The 14,195-nt window shown below is 40.1% G+C and overlaps 1 protein-coding gene across 2 annotated transcripts; it reads right to left on the bottom strand.

Moving 5' to 3' along the window:
- Nucleotides 1-2,862: 2,862 nt before the first annotated feature.
- On the bottom strand, nt 2,863-14,161 carry bcat2 (branched chain amino-acid transaminase 2, mitochondrial). 2 transcript variants are annotated; one of them, XM_041999207.1, is made up of 11 exons: nt 13,984-14,161; nt 12,418-12,489; nt 11,809-12,009; nt 11,554-11,664; nt 10,579-10,698; nt 10,304-10,467; nt 7,028-7,170; nt 6,845-6,930; nt 6,349-6,489; nt 5,616-5,690; nt 2,863-4,269 (listed from the first exon to the last, which is right to left on the bottom strand). In XM_041999207.1, the coding sequence occupies exons 1-11, from the start codon at nt 13,999-14,001 to the stop codon at nt 4,228-4,230; spliced, it is 1,173 nt and encodes a 390-aa protein (XP_041855141.1). In that variant the 5' UTR covers nt 14,002-14,161; the 3' UTR covers nt 2,863-4,227. The 2 variants fall into 2 exon arrangements, with proteins under 2 accessions (XP_041855141.1, XP_041855152.1); XM_041999218.1 differs by having other exon boundaries at nt 11,809-12,174; nt 13,984-14,011.
- Nucleotides 14,162-14,195: the final 34 nt, after the last annotated feature.

Below are 14,195 nucleotides of genomic sequence, written 5' to 3'. Positions count from 1 at the left end.
TGCATGCATGCTTTATATGCACACACACACACATATACATAGAGACACAAATATGTACATGTACACAAATATGCAGATGTTCACATACATTTCGACATTTAGGAGGTAGAGTTGAAGTAATATCAGTGAACAGTGGATGATGTTTAAACATTATTTACTTGCATACTTTTGATATCTCCTTCAATTTAATTCCACAAACAGTACACAAACTTTTTTTTACTGTATGAAAGACCAAAGATTTTAAGTTTTCTATTTAAATTATGACTTCCCTTACAACAATTAGTTTCTGAATGTTATCAGCTACCCCAAGCCTCTGCCCAGTGAGAGAGAGAGGTGGAAGAACTAGTGAGCTATGAGCCTGTTTTATTCCGTTCAGTACTGCAGAGCTCTGAGATTTTTATTTGTACGCTTGATTTGTCTGTTATCCCCCCAAAATTCTGATTTAGTTTCATTTTTTTTTTTTTATAACCCTGTCCTGTCCAGCATCCTAACATACAGAACGGTGGTCTGTGTGCCACAGATTTGCTCTACCAAGGGAGATATGTTATATAAATGGCTGCCCATGATGTTTGGAATATTTTTAATATTTTTATTATAAGATTATTTTCTTTAGTTATAATATGTCAGTGTTGAACCTGACAGGGAGACAGAGGAAGAGAGAGAAAGAGAAAAGAACAGAATTGAAATGTTGTCTAGGCTGCCTAAATCACATCAGTATTCACAAAAACAATATAGACTACCACAGTACTACACGATACATAAAGAAAATAGGATAATGATAATATGAAAAAATACAACCGTCATCAAACATACCTTTAGAGAGACGTACCAAGATATAACAACATCTAGTTGGAAGCGGATGGAGAGACGAGCACGTTTGTAAGCATGCATGTGTGAACATGGACATGCATGTGTGACCATGCAACAAGGATGAAAAGTGTGCTTGCAAGAGGGCCGTGACCACGCCGCACCCCGAGGGGAGCCCGAGGCCCCAAAGGCCCGGCAGGTCCACAGAGCACAGAGCCCAGGACAGCCAGAGCAGAGAGAGCAGTGGCCCCACTCAGCCCAGAGCAGAGGGACCCCCGACTGGAGCCCCCCAGCGTGTTGGGGCAGGGGCACCGAGCAGCCCAGGGTAACGGTGAGCAGGCCCAGTGGGCACCGGGCGCTGCGGCAGGCACCCCACAGATCGTTTCATTTTTACATCTATGCCATCTGTTTACTTTAGTCTGCATCATCTCTCTCCAGTTTCAGAAGAATGTTTCCAGATATTTTATTTTTAGAAAGTTTTATGTTTCTATTTTGGAGGACAAACATTTTAAGTGGACCCATTTTGTACCTTTTTTTTTGTTTGTTTTAAATTTTGCATCCTTACATCCTTATTTCATCCATGACTTAACCTCAAGTATCAGCTCAAACCAACTGAATGCTACTTTGTGTGGCCACCAGGGGAAGCTGTTTTACAGAAATCCTGTGGGCAACACAAAAATGATTCCTTGCTACATCCTCCCAACCCCTGACTATTGTTTAAAAACCAGTTTTAGGTTTACCTCCAATACAAGTTAATTTTTTTAGACTACAATCCTATTCATTGTGAAGTATAACGTTACCTTACACAACTCCCCTCTTCAAGGAAATAAAGGCAGCTCCATTTATAACATTTTTTATTATTCCATTCCATTATTCCATTTTTATATTTATTCTACAACTAGAGAAACATAAAAGGCCCAATTAGTAAATAATATAAAGGCTTTCTTTAAGTTAATAGAAACTTAACAAATACAAGATAGGGATGGCAAAAGGAAGCTAATATCACAGGAAATGTGGCAACAACATGGGAAGCTGCCAGCTAACACCAGTTCTGTAGGTTGGAGGGATTTCTCCTGGAATTACACAGTTTATAAAAATAGGATTAATCAGATTTGGCATAAAAAAAAAGAAAAAGAAAAAGTGGAGCTGTAAAACTTCCAATGAACGTGTCACAGCTTCTAAAATGAGTAGATGGCGATGAGGGACTTCAGGCTTAAATCTGCAGATAAACCAAGCGATGACATCCGTCAAACCAATGAGTCCTAAAAGATAAAAACAAAAATTCTACAAAATATGAAAAACATACAACACAAAATTCAACTCTGTACTTTTAAGAAAATTAATCCTGAGAGAGGAACCCTGGGTTTTGACATTTTTGTCTTTAATTTGCAGTAAGGAGACAGATTGCACTCAGCTTCTATATTTGAACACATGCTGTATTTCATACTCATTTTGTATTTTAAAGCAACACTTCTGTACATGGGCAGATTTTCACACTCCCTAACAACGGCTAATTCGGCATCCATCTTGCATCCGGTCTCTTCTCTGAGGTCCTTCCAGCCAGTAAGTCAGTCTGATGTGGATTCGTCTCATCTCTCGCTCTGTTGCTTTCTTTTCCTTGCTTGCTCCGATGATGTCCTCGGTTTCTTAGCTAAATCAGCCATGGTTCACATTCAGAATAACTGGTGTTGATATCCAGTTGCTAGCATGTGACACGACGCACAAATCAAAATACTGCCATTAAGTGGCGCAGCCTTAGTACAACTTCTCATCCTCGGGACGCTGCTGGGCAACAATGGCTCCAAGAACATAAATGATAGATGTCACCGCACCATCAAAACGAGTCAGAAACATATTTTTTAGGTCAGGAAGTTAAATTGTGCTACCACTGAGCGTTGATAAAAATCTTTAACTTTGGCGCCCCCTGACGGCTAATTCAGCATCCATCTTGCATCTTGTTTCATCTCTGAGCTCCAGACAGTAAGAGTCAGCTCGATGTTGATTTTTGGAGGTCACACTTCACCACACATGCATGAGAAGCAGAAACAGAGCCGCTAAGCTCAAATCAGATTTATTGTAAAAACATGAATTAAAGTAACAGCACATGTAAAATAAAACTAAACCAACTTTTACATCCACTTGTGCACAAACAGGAACAAACAAATCATCAGTTGTTTCTCCACTAAAGGACGAGGCACTTGGAGCAGGGGGACAGGTGTACGAACAGGTGTGTGTGTGTGTGTGTAGAAATAAAATACATTCAAAGAGAGAAGAAGAGAAAACAGTGGACATGAAGTGAGAATACAGCAAGACTTTGGAAGACACTTGGGCCAAATTCCACATCAATACAAGGATAAAATAATTTAAAAACCTCTAAAATAACAATCTATTTGTTTCTATACATTGTTCTCATGGAAAACACACAAATATTGCAGGAGCAACTGCCAGCATCTAACAGTCGTTTTTCATCTACAACGTGTAGGCTTTCTGTCCTACCGTTTGTGCGTGCTGCCGCTCAACTTTCACCTCCGTCTTTATCTTTATTTTTGTCTGTTTGTCACAAACAAAATGACAAAAAAACAAAAAAGCCTCTTGTGCTTCCTTTCCGACAAAGATCACCTGACATTAACCGAAGTCAGTGCAAACTGTGGTGTCAAAGTGACTTGCCCCTCCCCCCCGTGAGGTTTACAGCAGTACTCGCTCAGGTCTATATTTACACAGCAGTAACAAAACATCCCCACAGGTTTTTCTATTAATCGTCTACTTACATGTAACAGTTACAAGTTTTGGAGAAAACACAATGGCTTCTACTACAGATTGACTTTTTTTCCGTTGGAAATACATTTCTACACGTTAGCTGATGAGAAACGGTATTTGTAGTGCATGTTGTTGAGAGGCTAACGGTCTTAATAAAGTCCTACACATCAAATATTGAGCTGCTTAGTAAATGTCTCACAACACCAGAGTTATGTCAGCTTGTGCCTACTTTAATATCGAAGTGATGATTGATGTTTGTGCTGTTAATGGACGCCTTCCTTAGAAGATCTTCATAATTAGACTTGAATGCCTTAATATAATGTTTTATATGTGGATACGTTTTTATCGTCTAGTTTCTTGATTTTCTCTCCTGCTGGACTTGTTAGAAGGTTGCATTTGGTTGTTAATATTGCTTTCCAACGCAAGCCGCTACATTCAAACCACCAGCTGGTTCCCTGTGAGCGTCCTCAGAGAGAGGGACGTCTGTAAAAGCCGTCCCGAGCAGACGATGGATGGAAGGATTACCGTCCGTCCCCTCTGGCCGGTGAGTTAAGCAGGAGTGCATTAGTGTGCTGAGGGGGAGGTGGGGTGGTGCTGCTGGTCGTCTGGACTGGAATTACGGGACTGACTGTTGATACAACCGGCATGTGCAAAAATGGCTGTTTAAACAACCAGCGGTGCCCACTCGCTGGGTGTGCGTCCATACTGGGTGAAGCAAGAGAAGATGGAGAGAGGATACGTCAGTCGTCGAGCAGAAAAATGTGAAAACGTTAAACTGAAGTCACTTAAACTGTCATATGAGAAACTTTCATTATAATAACTCATTATAATAATGTACAGAAGCATTATTCTTTAACAGTTACTGAGATAACACATCATCTCATAACCCTGATATTTAAAAAAAGCCACTGATTTAACTTGTTAAAGTAAAGCGAATTAGGACTTTGGTGTGGACACACAAAATGCATGTTAGGAAATAAAATGTTAAAAGGTGGGTCTGAAATCTTGATTTGGAGTCCGTCCGTCTGTGTGTGTTTGTGTTTGAGAAAGACTGACAAAGCCTTTCTGTACAGCACTTTGAGTTACAAAACTGTATGAAAAGTTATTATATATATAAAGTCTGCTTGATAAAGAATTTAACTACTTGCCTTTTTAGTTAAATTAATTTAGATTCATCTGAAATCTGTCACTCAGCATTTGAGAACAGAGAACGCTGCTCATTTTACTTGACTGCTTTAACCATTCATACTTAGACAAGTAGTTAATAAATTACAAATTAATAATATTGTTTCATTTGCTTCAGACTGACTTAATAATGAGGAATCTCTCATGATTCATCTGTCAGAAAAATCTAAAAATGGGAAGAAAAGGAGATGGAAAAGGAGAAAACCTGCTCTAAACTTTTAGAGGGTGGCCATTTCTTAATGTGTGAAAATAAACTGTTGAAGTAAAAACAAACTGTGGCACAATTTTAAAGGTGAAACCAACAGTCTGCACACAAACAAGCTCCTGCAGGTGAGTAAACAGCGTCGGCGGACAGACGGCCTCAATTCAAGTTTCCACACAATGTGGTGTGTAAACCACGACCCATAAATCACCCATATTCAGCACAGCATGACTAAGCCCCATATTCTTAATAATTTATTAGAGCAGATGATTGTAACAGGAGAATACTGGACTACAGTTTCAATCCTCCACCTTCTGTTTGGTTATGAAAACTAGAAAGCAGAGCTCTGCCTTCTCAAGATATCGACCTTTCTCCATCATTGTCTGAAATTCATGCATTCACTCAAAACCTGCAGTGAAGATGCTTCCGTTCCAGCATTTCTCTGACTTTTAACTGTAAATTAAAGGTGTTGGGCTTTTTTTATTCACAAAAAAGGGACATGCACCACCTTAACAGCGACATTTAATAAACTAAATGACAAAGAAAAAAAAAGGACTTAGTTTAAATCAGATCTTTGACTTTTCTCAGTATAAAAAATCTTCAGCCACTAAAAGCAACATGATGTAAAAAATGTAGAAGGCTGCAGACTGAACGGTGCTCTTACCTGAATATCAGTAAGCTCTTTGTAGAACTTCTTTGCCAGATCTGGGCCGTTCTGCATGGTAGGAATCTGGTATATCTGAGGAAAAAGAGAGCATTCAGCAAACATTCAGCTTAAGTTATGGAAAAAAAAGACAAGAGAAATCTAATTTCCCAGACAGATTAGGTTTCCCTTTGGGAGGAAAGGCTTCTGTAAAGAGCAGCTTGCTGAGTAGATCAATCCTTACAAACAAAAATCGCGTGGCTTCTTCATCAAGCAAACCTGCCTTTGACTATTTTTTTAACTGGCGGGATGTGCTTGAAGCTCCCTCTAGTTCACCAGAATTTCTGTTCAGTGCAGAGACATTTGTCGCCTCCACAGATAAAAACAAAAATATTGTTTTTGCAAGATGTTGCCTGTGAATGCTGCTTTATGTATGTATGCAGTGAGGTTTCTAAACACCTGCTAGTGAGGTCACACAGCTGCTTCATTTTCAATTCATCTTGTGCATCAGGTTAATCCAGCTCGGCCAGGCTTCACAAATCCACCTGATGACCGGCTGCACCCAGTTTCCTTCACTTTGTTGCAGTAAGTCTTGTAGAATTAGAGGCATTGACAGAAAATGACTCAATTTAAATTTAGTCTCTCTGGGGTAAATAAATTGAACTGAAAAAGTACAAAGTAGAATATAGAGGACTTGAATTTGATTTATTTAAAGCAGTTTCTCAGAAACATGAACTAAAAGCAGAGTTCTGACCTTTCCTCTGTAGAGGAGGCTGCCGACCGGACAGACGACGCAGGCCGTCCCTGCTCCAAACACCTCCAGGACTCTTCCAGCATCCAAAGCTCCGAGCAGCTCCTTCATGCTCATCGTGCGCTCCGTCACTTTAAACTCACCCTGATGGAGCACAGACATGTGGAGGTCAATAAGAAATCAATGCTTTAGACTCATATGAATCTTGCAGCTGTTAGTAGAAATGACAAGAAATTCTAGAAATGGAGGGATGAATAAAAAATAAAAAAAAAAGATGATGCAGCTTTTTACAAAAGACACTGAACAGAGATGAATGCAGTAATTGGAGTAAAGACGGCTTATATTTGTAAACAAGAAAACATTGATGTCGGACTGAAAGAGGAACAGTGAGATAAAATTGTTCTTGTCTACATAAATACAAACATGCATTAAAAAACAATAAATGGATAAATAAAACATGTGTTTTGCTTGTGTGACAGTTTGTGTTTGGTTAGCTTACCCAAGCTCTGCCCAGGTCCAGCAATGACTGTCTGGTCACTCCTGGCAGAATAATACCATCCAGAGGAGGGGTGATCAACTCTTTCTCTGCAAACAGACACATAAATTCAAATATTTCCTAAAGGAACAAACAAGAGAAACCTTCAACAAACCCAATAAAAAGGCATAAAAGAGGGAGTCTGACCTCCTTTGTCATTGGTCCAGTAGATGAAGAGGTTCATGGTCCCGACCTCCGTGATCTCCTGTTCCTCTCCATACAGCCAGAGGACCTGTTGACAGCCCTGCTTCAACGCCTCATTCTGCACTGCTATTGTAGGCCCATAATTACTGGAGATGAGACAGTTAAGCGACACTAAAGACAAGCTCTTCTGTTGTTTTTTTGTTTTGTTTTTTTCATTTAAGGCACAGCTGCATTAGTTGTAAAGGTGATCACAGCTGAACAGTAGTGATGTGTGGATCGATAGCGAAAACTTGATTAGCAAGAATGCACGAGTCTGGTCAGAAAATAATCCGAACCTGGGCCTCTGCAGCAGCAATGACTAAAAGCTCACTGGAATGAGAAATGTGTGTCTATTTGTTCATTTTAGTTTATATCTACACACTTATTTAGGCCTACAGGACACTGATAAATAACAAGACAGCTTTATAAATATATGTACTGTATGCAACAATATAGAAGATTGTGTCGGGACAATGGGACTGTTGCTATTTGGAGGGGTTATTCTGGAAAGGTGGGAAATGGGAAGCAGACACCTTATACTGTATCACAGTCTGAATTCCCATGTCCATAAAAAAACAAAACAAAACAAACAAACAAAAAAACACTATATATATATATATATATATATATATATATATATGAAGTGAAAAATAATCCATACCTAGGCTAGATAACATAATCAACAGATAACAGAATCCATATTGGCTCATTTTCATCGATACTGGCTTGAATTTTACTTTAAGAACTGCAACCAAAAAACAAACAAAAAAACAAGTTTCAAGTAGCATCGTAGAGGTAGAAGTGGTTTTCTGCCTCGTGACTCCAAGGGGAACATACAGAATAAAGAACCCATAGAAAAGTGTTTCTAGCAGGAAGAGTCCTGCTGATAAATCTAATCAGTGTCAACAGCAGGTCATCGTGGTCAGATGGAAATAAATTAGTCTGCAACAAACTTATTTAACCCTGAATGAAACAGCATCCTGGGATATATGTCAGTGTCAGAAAATGTTACAAACTGCAGTCAGTACCTGGACATCGACTATTTGTATCCTTTTTCATAAGAGCTAAGACAATTATGTTGAGTTATATTAAAGGTCCCATATTATGCAAAATTCACTTTTTAATGGTTTTGGAACAGTCATACTGGTCCCCCCGCATGTGTAGGAGACCCGTAAGTGTGAAACTCTTTCAGGCGCTCTCTCTCCCCCCTGCTCCACCTCTAGGGAAGTAAGCGCTGAAATGAGCTTGTTTGAAAGCGTGTACGTTATGACGTCATAAGGGACAATAACCACTCCCCACAGAGCGATGGACCCGTCTACCGGCTCTCAAAGCCCGCCCTCTAAAAATCACCTAGCGCCCAGTGTTTTTCCCTCTTCGGCAACCCTCGTTAGCGGACATGGCTAAGCCACAGAAGCACTGTTCTGTTTGTGGCTGCATAAATGAACACGAAAACGTTTTTTTACTTCCATCCACTGAACCCACGAGGACTGAGTGGATTAATTTTATTTTTGGAGGAAATGTACCCGGAAAACTTCCAAAGGTTTTGCATGTCTGTGGCCAGCATTTCAAAGAGGACTGTTTCCACAACATGGGGGCATGGAAAGCAGGCTTCGCCAACCGTTTGAAGCTGAAGCCAGGTTCAATACCAACTGTCCGTGACACAGCTGGAGAGGTAAGAGCTGGCAGTTATTTTATCGTTTCGGCCTTATTAGTCTGATAGCTTGAAAATATATTAACCTGTCAATCACCTCATGACGGGCGATGCGATGGGCGGAGCCAACAGCTGAGCTGCTCCACCAGGGTTCCGCCCACCATAAACGGCACATTTCTGAAGCTGCTAAAAAGAGGGAGGTGAAGAGAAGCCGCTGCACTCAAAATGAGGGTCGATTTGTCCATACCATGGCGGAAATATTTCATTTAGATATTAATGAATGGTCTCAGATTGGGAATAAAGTGTATAATATGGGACCTTTAACAGATGAGATAAATCTGCCAGACTGTAAACTTGCTGACAAGTACTGCCCGAGACCTTCTACTTATCAAAGTCCTGATCAAATTACTTGTGCTGATGCTTGTCTTAAAAATAAAACATTTCAGAAGGTCAGATTTTTTTTCCTACTACTAAAATTCCTGCAAACAACAACTAAACACAGGTGGAAAAACTCGTAGTTCAGAAAGAGCATCCTCTCACACACTTATTTAGGTTAAATAAACATAATATAGTGACTACAAACAAGCAAAGAGGATGTCCTGAAAAACTCGACTCCTGACGACTGCTGCTAAATCAGGCTCAATGGCTGAAGTATTTCCTCGTCTTTTGGTGGGTGGAGAGCAGATTATTGTTGGCTTAGTTATGAGCGGGTGTTCGGTGGAGTTATGCAATCACACAGGAGGTGGACAAGCAGAGTCATGTGGAAACATGGCTGATTACAGGCAGAGTGGAACAAGCATATTACAGCAGCAACACAATCTGTGGCTCAAACAGCTGAAGAGATCCACCTTCAGTCCTGCTGCTGTTCCTTTCCTGTTTCCTATTTCATTCTTTGATTGTTTTTACATCCAACAGACCAGCAGCAGAAAAAGAACCACCAAGCAGTGGTAGTTGACAAAAACAAAAAAAAATTGGAGTTAATTATTTTTCTTTGGAGTACTGTCATTGTTGTCTTAATTGTAAAAAATATTGTTTTAATTATTCAGAACTTAACATCCTGAGAAAGGTGTATTGCTTAAGATTACATGATGTTGATAGATTATGTGACAGAACTCAACCTTGGCCCAATTTCACCTCTGCACAACAGCATAAAAGCAACAAAGATAAATTATGTTAATGTACTGGATCAGTTTATTTTTGTCTGGTCATGGAAATTTAAGAGGGATGACTCAGGATCTAAAGGAAAACTTTCTTCCCATTTTAACAGGTAAATAAAATCTTTATACACACTACTATAATCCTGTCTAGTGTCTCTATCATTGTCTCTTGTTCTCATCCAAGTAACAGACAACTTCACCATTTCCAAGAAACTCCTTTGGGTCACCTAATACATCTAAACTAGTTTGGTTTCAGTCTGCTCGACATTAGGACTCAACTCGAGATATCAAACATAATCAAATGCGGGAGACTATTTAAAGAGGCCGATACAAAAGGATTAAACCTCACAGAAAAAAGTCAGCAGAGATCCAGAGTTACTCGCCTGGTTTATGGATAATGTGTTTAAACAGGAATTGAAAATATAAGCTCACCCTCCCATCTTGTACGCCCCAACACCTCCTTTCCAAGCTCTGACAAACGATGGATCTGCCAGCAGAGAAACCGGGTTGAAGGATCCCGTAGCAAAGTAGGGTCCCACTGGGCCGATGATGACAAATATCATCGCTTTTCCGGGTCGGGAGACACCGAGGGATGGCTAGAAAAAAGGCGAAGAGCAGGAAACCAGTGAAAAACTACCAAAAGCATCCATCATCTAATCAGCTCAGCTGAGAGAGGAAGCTGCAGAAGTCAACCGTCCGAAGCTCACCTCATTTCCTATAAAGGTCGGTCTGATGTAGAGGCTGGCTTCCTGGGAGTACGGGACCCAGTCTTGGTCAATCTCCACCAGCTTCTTGATGCACTCCAGCAGTTCACCTTTATCAAAAAGCTGCAAAATATGATCACAGATTTCAAACAAAACTATATCTTGAATAGTGATTTTATGATCTGATACTTAAATAATGTCTTAACTTAAATATATGTTTGCATTAAAACCCAGAAGATTATATAAGTTTTATTAACTATAAATTGTCTTGCATGTAACTGATTTAGAACTTGTGCTTAATTTTCATGCAGCTGTTGTAGTGTGAGCCTACTTGTAATTACATTTTTCACAAATTACACAGAAAAACAGACATTTAATAGAAATCAATAGTGAACACAAAACAATTTTATTTCTTAATTTCATGCATCTGTTTTCAAATAAGTGAAAGGAGACTGTAGATGTAGTTATCTAAAATAAATGTAGCTACACAATTATGTAGTAACTTCACTGTCAGTATTACTAGCTGTTCCTTGTTTGGTGAGGATCTGTTGCTTGGTGCTCAGAGCGAGACGCAATCCAAAAAGTCCAGTTTTAGTGACAAATTTATTTCAGGTAAGAGGTTGTAAATAGGGTTGTGATATGAAAAAATTAATAAAACATGCACATGCACGTATTTGACTGCTAGCAGTGACTTTCTCTGCTGGCAGGTCCATCTGCAGTGAAAGCTGACTCGAGATGTTGCCAAATGATTGTGCAATTTTTGTCTGAGCTCTGGGCATCCTTGGCAGCACCGCTGGAGTGATGGGTTTCAGAGAGAATGAGGTGGTTGCATTTTCTCATGCTGAACAAGGCCTCACTGTCTGTAACTAAAAGCTCCTTTCAGAGGCGTCACCACTCTGATCACAATGAAATCCTGTTTTAAGAACTGACAAAATGCTGCATTCAACATAACATAGCAGCATGGGGGTTCAAACTCACAGGAAGGCAGCTTCTGTCTGCGCTTCGATGCATCCTCTCCATGTTCAGCATGGGTCTGAACAGACGGATGTGGTTGTCAGCTCCACGGAAAGCCTTCATCCCTTCAAACAGCTGTAGAAATGGGAACATACACTTTAATTTAAACTTTAAAGCAAGGGAAAATGTCAGTCTGCAAAGAAAAGACCTGCTGCATCTGCTGAAAACATCAGACAGGCAACATTAAATCTGTGTGTTGGCACAATGCCCCTCCTTTACCTCTATGGAGTAGTGCAGGGCAGAGCAGGCCGGATGTAGCGACAGGTTCTGGAAAGGTTTGATTTGTGGAGCTTCCCAGCCATCCTTCTCCGACCAGCTGATGGTCAGCATGTGGTCGGAGAACTGTTTGCCAAACAGCAAGGTGGAGGGGTTGGGCTTTGGCTTGCATGCCGGATTGCGCTCAATGGTGAGATCTGCTGCCTGAGGTGGAGACGAACAAGCGAACCGGAGCGGCAGAAGTGGACGGAAACGAGAGAACAGCGGGCCACGAATACAGTGATTGGTTTTAAATCATAGTTAATGACATAGCATGCTTTAGCACATTCGGCGGAGTGTTATGCACAGACAGTTAAGATGCTGACTTGTCTGGTCAATTAATCAGGATCAATTAAAACAGAATTACATAATTACAACAGGAAGATAGCAAGAGGAAGCCAGAGGAGGAGAAAAACTTTAAAATACAAGGTATTATGTCCAAATGTTACTTCCTTCTTTCTATGATGCTTTATATACATCTTGTGCACTAGAAAAAAGGTACAGTTACACCAGAGTGTAAATTAAATTAAATTTACATGAGAGGCAAATAAAATTGAATATTTTCCCCATTACCTTAAAGGAGCTAGCAAACCGCAGTGAGCCAAAGGAAAAAGGGAGGGCCTGAACAAGTCGTGCATGCAGTGCCTGCAAATGAATCACAACAAAGACCTTTGCAAAAGCAGTTTTAGACATCAGGGTCAAAGTTTTACCAGGCAGCTTGCAGCTCTACCTTCTTTTCCATGACAATATATCAAGAAATATATGTTAAACAATGACTCTGTGGATGTGTATGACTCAGTGCCAGTCATTTTGTCTTTACATTGTGACATGCATTGCTGACCAAGACTGTGTAGGAGGCATCTGGTGATAAGTGGTGCACTGTAAATAGAATCAAGGGTGCTATTCTGTAAAATGAGGTCTGCAAGGTGAGAGACTGGTAGAGAAAGGGCTTCGAAAGTAGACATGAACAGCAGATAAACCAGCGCTCATAGCTTGTTTTGAGAAAAGTAGTCAAGAATATGCTTATTCATGCCACTAGTTGCATTGCCTTCCAGCAGTTCATGACAGTTTTTTCTTTCTAAACTCTGTGTTTATAAAGGGTTAAAACAGGTGAAAAGAGTTTTTTGGGGTCTTCAATTTCTGAACAGGTTAAATACATTAATAGCTCCCAGTGTGACAAATGACTATCAGGACAAATGGGATGTTTGTGGCCAGTAGAACAGTGTAATTAATGCCTTCAAAGAGCAGCACAGAGGAGGAGCCACTTCAGGGGCAATGTCTGCATTTCCAAATTGTGGATGATGCAAGATATGCCTTGATTGCCACCATGGCTGGAAGTAGTTACACACACGTTAACTGTAGCCTCTGTAATAAAGCGTTTATAAATCGGATGACTAACCTGATGTGTTTTTTTCCCAGCTTTGGATTAACAACGTGGGATTGGAGCAGAATTGCATCAGCAAACACTAGTAGTCGTGGCTAACATCTAATCCAGGAAGGACGGCGCTGGCCTCGTTATTTACACTTTGTACACGTGTAAAAACAAAGTTGCAAACATGGTAATAATACACCTATACATGTATAGTCGACATATTCAGCACACCGAAAGACGTTGTAAAGGGCAACCGTTTTCAGCGTAGCCATAGAAACGGTCATAACTGACCCCTATCAGAGGGACGCATTAGCATTAGTTACTTCATGGATATGTTCAACAATACTAATTAGGGAAGTTAGAAAGGTCTTTTCATTGAGTGTAAATATATATATAAATAATTACAATTCAATAAATTGTGTACAAACTGTAAATATTTACACGACATGCCTGGCGAAAATCATGAAAGCTTTTGCGGACTTGTATTATGCCTTTAAATATCTTTCAGGGTAAGTCAAAATTCTCCTGTACAGATAATAAATTATACATTTCATAATTCTTAAATGGGTTAGGTTCACTGTCCTTCCCATGCTGTTTTTTTCTCCGTCAGTGAAGGCGGGACTGATCTCGGGCGCGTGAACCAGCACACTTACAGGAAACGTTATCTTTTTTCTCTCTCTCATTAGCATCTGATTTATCGGCGATTTATGTCAATCATTAACCCAGACAATCAGAGTAAACAGATAAGACAGTCTCAATGAACTCACCGTCCGGAGGGCTGCCATCTCCTCTGCGTACCGCCGATAAACCGAGAATACACGTTCGTGTGGAAACACACACTAAAGTAAACTTCAGTTCCGCTCACCTGCAGTCAAACCACAAACCACAAGGACAGAAAATGTCCTTCAGGACCGATAATATAAATATTTGACTGTTTATTTATGAAAAACTGTTTGTGACTTATCTTTTTAATAGTTTT

Source organism: Melanotaenia boesemani, chromosome 2, assembly GCF_017639745.1.
Source record: "Melanotaenia boesemani isolate fMelBoe1 chromosome 2, fMelBoe1.pri, whole genome shotgun sequence".
NCBI classification, from domain to species: domain Eukaryota; kingdom Metazoa; phylum Chordata; class Actinopteri; order Atheriniformes; family Melanotaeniidae; genus Melanotaenia; species Melanotaenia boesemani.
This window is presented reverse-complemented; position numbering and strand designations above follow the sequence as displayed.

Coding starts and splice junctions, on each gene's coding strand:
- bcat2 (XM_041999207.1), bottom strand. Junction 11,665..11,808: donor CCCTGCACTACTCCATAGAG/GTAAAGGAGGGG, acceptor CCATTTCTACAG/CTGTTTGAAGGGATGAAGGC. Junction 10,468..10,578: donor CGACCTTTATAGGAAATGAG/GTGAGCTTCGGA, acceptor CCTTTTTTCTAG/CCATCCCTCGGTGTCTCCCG.